General features: G+C 41.3%; 1 protein-coding gene across 1 annotated transcript in view; it reads right to left on the reverse strand.

Annotated features, from left to right (window-relative positions):
* The window catches only part of kiaa1109 (KIAA1109 ortholog), a 91,287-nt gene that overhangs the window by 15,717 nt on the left and 67,264 nt on the right, over positions 1-8,306 (reverse strand). The window contains exons 60-67 of the mRNA XM_015376323.1: positions 6,416-6,614; positions 6,271-6,330; positions 5,963-6,189; positions 5,069-5,196; positions 4,876-4,999; positions 4,640-4,752; positions 2,983-3,073; positions 1,124-1,383 (exon numbers count right to left, since the gene is read on the reverse strand). Of these exons, the coding sequence (XP_015231809.1) occupies positions 1,124-1,383; positions 2,983-3,073; positions 4,640-4,752; positions 4,876-4,999; positions 5,069-5,196; positions 5,963-6,189; positions 6,271-6,330; positions 6,416-6,614 (1,202 nt within the window). The remainder of the gene's footprint in view (positions 1-1,123; positions 1,384-2,982; positions 3,074-4,639; positions 4,753-4,875; positions 5,000-5,068; positions 5,197-5,962; positions 6,190-6,270; positions 6,331-6,415; positions 6,615-8,306) is intronic.

Genomic DNA, 8,306 nt, shown 5'->3' on the forward strand with positions numbered 1-8,306 from the left:
GTGTCGGAAGAGAAAAAGTGTCTACAAAGTGTGTGAGAAGAAAAGAAAGGCCTCAGAGCAGGCAGCTACATCCCAGAATGCTTTGTGTGGAGAGCTCTCCATGCAAAGCATTATGGGATTTACTGTCACAGCGGCCAGCTGTCACTTCCTGACAGTGACGACTAACAATAAAGATGGCGCAGGCACCGCGCGTTGGAGGAGTTACGTGACCAACGGAGCAAAAAGCAATGATCATCTGTCTGAACGGTCAGTTAAATGAGTTCACTATAAAGTTCACTATATAGTCCCCGCTCTGTAGTGATGAGTACTTGGGTAAAGAGGTCAAGTTGATACTTCAACTTTTACCAGAGTGTGTTTAAACACTCCCAGTTAAGTCCAGTCCAACCAGTACCAGCCAATGAGAGTCCAGGTGCGGCTAACTTAAACTCATAGGGAAATCATATTTAAATGTCAAATCATTCTGGCTTAAACATGTTTATAAATGTACTTTTTATCAGACTATATTGTCCCAAAAGTTTGAAAATTTGTATTTAAATGAAAAATTTTGTCTTAAAATCTGTGGGTTTTTTCATTATTTTATGCAGCCCAGTTAGTTATACGTCAGCTTGTACACCTGAATTCGGCCAATCATATATCAATGGTCATCTATCAATCAAATGTTTTCGGTCATAGCATTTTGATTCATCAGCTTATATACGCAATGGTTGAAATAATAAATGAAAAGAAAGTTGCTAACTACTTAGCAAGAAGAAACTAGCACAACAAAACTTGCTTGCGAACCTTCCGCCACAACAATCCCGCCCCCTTGATACGACCAATCACATTCACTTTATATACTGATGTAAATTTGTGCACCACGTGGGAGAATTCAGAAACGGTTGGAATGGCCGCCTCCCTACGACTTTAAACTGAAACTGTTCAGTTTAAAGCAGGTTTAGCTTCTAAATAAACACCCAAAGTTTGGAAAATCTCAATCATGTCGTCCAGCTTCTAAAATCAAAGCCATGCTTTGTCACCATCTTAGAAACCGTCGAGCTGAGTCCTCCGAGCCACTAGAGGAAGAAGAACTATGGAGGTAGAAACGTTTCAAGATTCAAATGGACAACAAAGCGGCTGCACTCACATAGGCCTGCGGTAGCTGGTCACTCTCTCCCGTTCAAACTCCTCCTTCTCCGAGTCCTCGGAGGACGAAGAGGACAGGTCGTCCCGCCGGTTGTCGTAGTGCTGGAAGGGAATGCTGGGTGAGAAGACGGCAGGAGTGGCGGGGGCACTGAAAACTGACTGCTGGCCCTCGACACAGGATGGAGGATGGAGGTGAGGATGAGGATGGGATGGGCCGTCGATGGTGACGGACAACAGGTCGCACTCGGACTCCTCTGGGAACTTTCAGAGAAGGACAGAAAGTCACACGTGTTGGTTTCAGACAAACAAGAACGGATCCACAGCCAGCAGATGAAGAGAGGAATGAAGGAGGTAATCCAGCCACCAGAGAGGAGCCGCGACCTTTCACCCCTGGAGACAAGGAGGAGTCCTCCGTCTGCAGCAGAAAAACCACACATTTCCAGGCAGAGAACGGCACCCTGTTCCCACCGTTTCTAAAGCTGCATGGGGTCAAAAGCCACCTGACCGGCATTTTCTACTTAAAAAATAAAAAAATAAAAAATTCTGATCACTCAGCTATGGAGTGAATTTTGTTCCATTATTATTGCAAACAAAGAAAAATTTCTCTTAATTGTAATTTGAAAAAAATTACAATAGAGGAATGAAATAATTGACGAGGCTGTGTGGGAAAATATTATTTCAAGTGTGGGAGGGGCTACAAGGGATGCAAGAAATGCATTTATTCACTACAAAATTGTACATAGGTATTATTTTACACCAAATAAGCTATGCAGAATGGGTCTAATAAAGGATAACAAATGTTGGAAGTGTAATAAATGAAAGTTAAAAAAATAAATTTTAATAAAAAAAAAAAAAATGCTTTTATGCTTTCTTAGTAACAACATTTTAGCTTAAAGTGAATGTGATCTGTAAAACCCAATTTGAAAAGAATAAAATCCAAAAATCCAAATTCAATCTAAAAAAACAAACTTAGAAAAAATGTTATCTGTAAAAATATTTTTTTTATTATAATATACGTACAAAAAAAAAACAACTTAAAAACAGCATCAATTGAAATCTGAAAATGGAACAATTTTTAAAATCTGCATTGCTTTTTTCCCCAGATTTAATTTTACAGAAGATCTTTCTTACAACAATAATGGAACAAAATTCCCTCCATAAATCCAAGAAGACGCTGAGCTGCAGAGGTTCCGGTGACGTCTGCTTTGAGACGCCAACCAGCAGCTAAACTGTAGACCTGAGGCGCCGCATGCAGAGTTAGAGATCAGACAGGATGGGAGGGATAAGAGAGGCGGACAGATTCATCATGCAGATTCATGACAGGACGGCGGCCCGAGAGAAGCCAGGTATTCACTAGATGTTTTAATGGTGGAGGCTAAAAACAGGCTTCTGTTATAAGAACAGAAGATACGGATGCATTAGGAGATCTGATCGTAATGATTGTGTGGATGAAACAGAAGCTGCACCGTCCTGCTCCGATTCTGCATGTTCCCGCTCCAACCAGCAGCTAACAGCCGATCACCGAGGAAGGAAGAACCACAGGAACCAACGCTGAGGATTTCATGTCAGCAGATACCTTAAAAACCTCTCCTGGGCTGACGGGTAAGGGTGACGGGTCCAAAGCCTGACAATCATCATTCAATTAAACAAAACCGTCATTACAACAGAAAATAAACCTGCAGTCAACTAAAGAACATCAGTCAACATGGAGGTCGGCTAAAGTACATGAACATGAAACATGATGAACTCACAAAAATGGAATGAGTTCAGGGTTACTTCTGGGTTCCCTGAACCCTGACAGGCTAATGAGGCTCAGCTGTCCCTGTTCACCAGCTGTTTGATATAAAAGGCAAAGTTTACCGGATCCTGGATGCTGAAGGTGACCCGGGGTCCAGGGGAGGAAGCATCCACACGGACTTCTGGGAAATCATCCACATCCCCCATCTTGGAGCTGCAGAGACAGACGTTAGCAGCTGCAGCAGTAAAACTTTTACTCTCAGATTATCCTCCATTTTCACTTCTGTGGCTGCGATGAATTTATCTCGGCTATAATCGATCAGATTGAATGATTCTCTCCACAGCAGAGTCCAGTTTGAACACAAAGCTCTGCAGCACCATGATCCCATCCAAGGACTGCTTTAACACCTCCTGTTAGGTTACAGGGACTAAAACTAGTTTTATTTCATACTAATTAATTGCAATAGAGAAAAGAAACTTTGAAAAAAGTTTTAAGTATAACTTTGCTGTTTTCTCATATTATTAAAATTAAGAAATCTTTTTAAAAATTAAAAACTTTTTTTTACAGAATTTATCATTTCAAATTGTATGTTTTCCACAATTCTCTGTTTTACCAATCTCATTCTTCACTTTTTTGTTTTCCAGATCACATTCTCTTCCCCTCTGAGGGCGAGCTTTCTATTGGTCTGCTGGATGTTAGCAACAACGTTTTTTTTTTGTTTTTTTTTTTTAAAGGGGAAAAAATGAAACAAAATTTGGAAAACCTTTTGGTCAAAAACAGGTTTGGGTAGTAAAGTTGCTGTTTTATCAAATTTTCGTTTTTTAAAAAGTTGTTTTCAAATTTAAAATTTACACATTTTTATTTTTTTTTATTTCAATTTATAAAACTTGTTAATTGCAACAATAATGGAATACCATTTACTCCGTAGTAAATGTGATTAAAAAAAAAAGTTTTATTTAAATAAATAAATGTCAGTTCTTTGTTGACAGAAAAAAATGTAAAAAGATATTTGAAAAATAATTTCATAAAACAGCCAATTTACTCTCAAAACCTGTTTTTGACCAAAAGGTTTCCAAATGTTCCTTTTTTGAAAAGTTTTTTTTTCAAATTTCAATTTTCATTGAAATTTTTATTTCCATTTATAAAACTTGTTGACTGTAACAATAATTGAATAAAATTCACTCCAAAGAATGTGAAAAACAAAAAAAAACTTAATATCAGTGTTTTTGTTTAAAAAAATGCATTTGAAGTAAAATTTAATAAAACAGCAATTTCACTCTCAAAACCTGTTTTTGATCAAAAGATTTTTAAATGTTCCTTTTTTGAAAAAGTTTTTTTTCAAATTTCAATTTTCCAAATTTTTTTATTTATTAATTTTCATTTATAAATCTTGTTGACTGTAACAATAATTGAATAAAATTCACTCCAAAGAATGTGAAAAAAAAAAAAAACCTAAATAAATAAATATCAGTGTTTTGTTTAAAAAAAAATGAATTTGAATAAAAAAAATTATTTGAAATGAAATTTAATAAAACAGCAATTTCACTCTCAAAACCTGTTTTTGATCAAAAGTTTTCTAAATTTTCCTTTTTTGAAAAAGTTTTTTTCAAATTTTAATTTTCTAAATTTTGTCTATTTATTTCGATTAATAAAACTTGCTGATTGCAACAATAATGGAATAAAATGTACTCCATACATGATGTACGTGAAACGTTTAAAACCGGACTACCTCATGTTAGCGTTTTATATGCAGAGACAGTGAGGAAACCGAATGTTTACCTTTGTTTGTCGACCCGCTTCAGAGGAGGCCGCCCTGCGGCTGCAGAGATGCTTTTGGAGCGGTTGTAGCTGGGTTTGTAGCCGAGGCCCCACTTATCCTTCAGAGAGGCGGCCTGTGTGAGAAACGGCATCAAAAGCGGGAGAAAACGTGTCATTGGTGACACACACCAGCTTCGGATGATTGGCCCAGTCTGATGCTGGACTGTACCAACTGAGGGCAGTGAAACATGGTTTACCCTCATGCTTGAACGACGCAGCTTCTTCCTGACGTCTCTCCTGATGTCCTGGACAGCCACCGATTCCAGCTGCTGGTACCGCTGGATCTCCTGGTTGATGGTTCCCTCGCTGGCTCCCAGTTTCCTGCAGCAAACGGGCGGCCATGTTGTATGCAGGGAAGTGAAATACTCCGCTCAGAGGTCGGAAACTTACTTGAGGTCGTCGATAACCTTGGCCTGTTCGTTCAGCTCCCGGATGTCCACCACCCTCTTGGTGACCTTCCTGCCCCGAGCGTCGATCACCTGGTTCCCCATCATCGGCCTGCGGGGGTCCAGGTTCTCCTGTTCAACGCAGACCAAGGAAACGCGTCAGAACATGGATGCGATGAAGCCGATGCCAGAGATCCCAATTAATGCCCAGAGTTCCCTGTAAACCTCCAATAAGAACTAATGACACCAAGATTGAGTGATTGATCCAAACACCAGGAGCAGCTCCACACACCTCCACCCCAATCAGTGAAGAAGGAAAGGCCCGCCTCCACGGCAGGACTGAAGCCGGCTCTAAACCACAGAATCTGAACTAATGAGGATCATCAGGGTTTTAATCACAGAGAGATCGGTGCTGATTGGCGTTCTGGGATCCAGATGTGAAAGTGACTTAGCAAACCCAGAGGACAGTTCCCACCACTGAGAGGGGGGGTGTCTACATACACAGGCCCAGGAGAGGGGTCTTTGGGCCCTGCTAGAGCAGGGTGGTGCAGAGTTTAAGCAGTCCTCAGGGACAGAGACACTCTGAGGCCTGGGGCTGAGGCCCAGGATGTGGTTTACCAGGCGCCTCTTTAAGGTCAGCCGAGGGCTGAACTGGTTCTCTGAGCTCTGTGAACAATGGGGGGAGGGGATTCATCATCATCCTCATTATCATCATCATTCATCAGCACATCATCATCTATCTATCTATCCATCTATCCATCTATCCATCTATCCATCTATCCATCTATCCATCCATCCATCCATCAGTAGCTATTTTTAGAAACAGGACATGATGTCATAAAGGCGGCGCTCCATCTGAGAACCAGACTGATCATGAACAGGTTGGAAGAGTCCTGACCATGTGGATGGTGGGCGACATGGTGTCGGTCTCGTCCTCGTCCGACAGGTCCCCCATGTTCACTGAGTTCAGGTCAGTGATGTCGTCGGGGTCCTCCTCGCCCGTCAGCGACGTCAGCGTGTTTCCCAAGGCGTTGAGGCGCTTGCCGATGTTCGGGTCCATGTGAACGTCGATGCCGCACATTTTCCAGAGCACGTTCAGAGTCCAGGTACCGGCGCTGCTGCTCTCTGAGGGTCAGAGGAGAAAAAGCCTGAGGAAGAGTCCCGGCTGGTATTCCGATCGCCATTTTCACTAAAAGCTGCTCTGACCTGCAGACGGCTGCCCCGTCGTCCTGGAGCAGACCTCGTAGGTTCCATCAGGGACCACGCCTGTTTCCACGACAACAGACAGAAGCAACATTTAGGCAATTACTCCTGATAATCCCAGGAACCCTGCGACGTCTTGCCCACTTACATGCGTTAATGACCAAGTCTCCCCGGACCTCAGGCTTCCAGTCGTCCCAGGACGTCTCGAAGCCCTCTGCGAAGCGGATGCAGAAGTTCTTGAAGTGTCCTTTACTCACCAGAGACTCCGAGGAGCAGGCGGTGATCAGCGTGCTCTCGATGGTCAGGACCAGAGCTGAGCCAGTGTCGAAGTCAATGCTGTGGTTGGCCTGGTGGCAGAGGGCTCAGAGTCAGGGGCTGGGGGGGAGGGGAGGGTCAGCAGCAGGAAAACAAACCAGCTTTTTAAAGGCCAGAGCTGCTGGGTGACATTTCACTCTGAAATAATGAAATCCCGATTAAAATCCTTCACTTTTAGACACACTTCAAGGTGAAATGCCAGCAGCAGTTTATAGCGGTTAGGTTGGATCAATCGCAGCCATCAAACTCTGATTTCAGCTCCAGAAATGCTGATCTGATCATCATCATCCTCCTCCTGCTTGGAAGCAGAGCGAGGAGAAACATGTCCGCCTCTGATGAACATCAGACCCCATTTGAAGGAGCAGTTATTGCTGGATTTGAAACGTTCTGGGTTATGAGAAGCAGCCCGTGCAACAGAGACCTCCAACCAGGAAGAAAGGCCACAGCAACAGGTCCGCCGCTGCACACAGACAAGTCAAACACACCACAGACACCAGAGCAGCTCCACTCGCCGTGGCGCCGGGAGGAAAAAGTTCATTTTTTACGCTCTCCAGAAGAGCCCCACAATCATTTCAGTCCCACAACAAACCAGCAGAGAGGATGTAAGAGACTGCAGGTTACTTTGTGGGGGGGTTTGGGTTGGCTCTCTGACGTGCCGACCCCTGCTGCAGAGCTCCCCTCCTGCCCAGCCGCTGCCTGGCCTTTCTATGGAAACAGGTGTGAGACCTTTAACCTTCAGACATCCGTTAGCAGAGCAGCTGATAGCAGAAGCTTTTATTCTGAATTTAAAGCAGGTGAAGCTTAAACTACGTCAAGAGGAGCTCTGGAACAAAAACTTTTCCATTTTAGATACAACATTTTTTTTACTCAAGATATAATTACTGCTGTTATTGTTTATTTTACTTGACTCCAGAATAGTCAAGTAAAATAAATAGATTAGAATACTTATTACTTATTTTTTAGAAAACATTTTACTTGTATTCCTTACATTTTAAAAATAGACTTGTTAGTTTTGTTTCATTTAAGCTCATTTTCATTATGCCCTGTTTGTATTTCAAGAATTAAAACCATCAAAATAATTAGTTTCATCCAAACAATTAATTTCTTTGTGGTTGCACTCTGTGCTGCCCCAACCAATTGTTTACCACAAACATATATTTAAGAAAATTAAGTCTAAGGAGGTTTTCATCCAGCATTGTAGAAAAATGTCCTTTTAATAGGGTAGTGCAGTAAAGCTTCTGTCCTTCTTACTTTTAGCTTTATACTTTAAGTAGTTTTAAAAATGGTACTTTTACACTTTGACTGGAGTGAAAAGCTGTAACTTCTACAAAGTGTTTTTAAACAGCAGGATTTATACTTTTACTGGAGTAATAAAAATTAATACTTTTGACACCTCTGATAGATTCAAGTTAATGATCCATCACTAAATCAGCCGATTAATTTAATAATCAATCAATTGTTTCAGCCCTGGTCTCCAGGGCAACGTTCTCAGTGGGTTAGGATATCACTGCCAGTTTATTCATTTCCTTCACCATTACTAATATCTGTTTCTAGCAGGTCTTTTAATCCGAATCATCTTCAACTTGGTAAACATAAAATAATTTACGGTACACAGACTAAATTACAGCAGGTTTTAAAACTCTACAGATAGTATTTTAATTTAGTATTAAATTAATTATAACCAAAACAACATTTATATTTATATTTATATATATATATATATA

Source organism: Cyprinodon variegatus, unplaced genomic scaffold, assembly GCF_000732505.1.
Source record: "Cyprinodon variegatus isolate N-32 unplaced genomic scaffold, C_variegatus-1.0 Scaffold133, whole genome shotgun sequence".
NCBI lineage: Eukaryota > Metazoa > Chordata > Actinopteri > Cyprinodontiformes > Cyprinodontidae > Cyprinodon > Cyprinodon variegatus.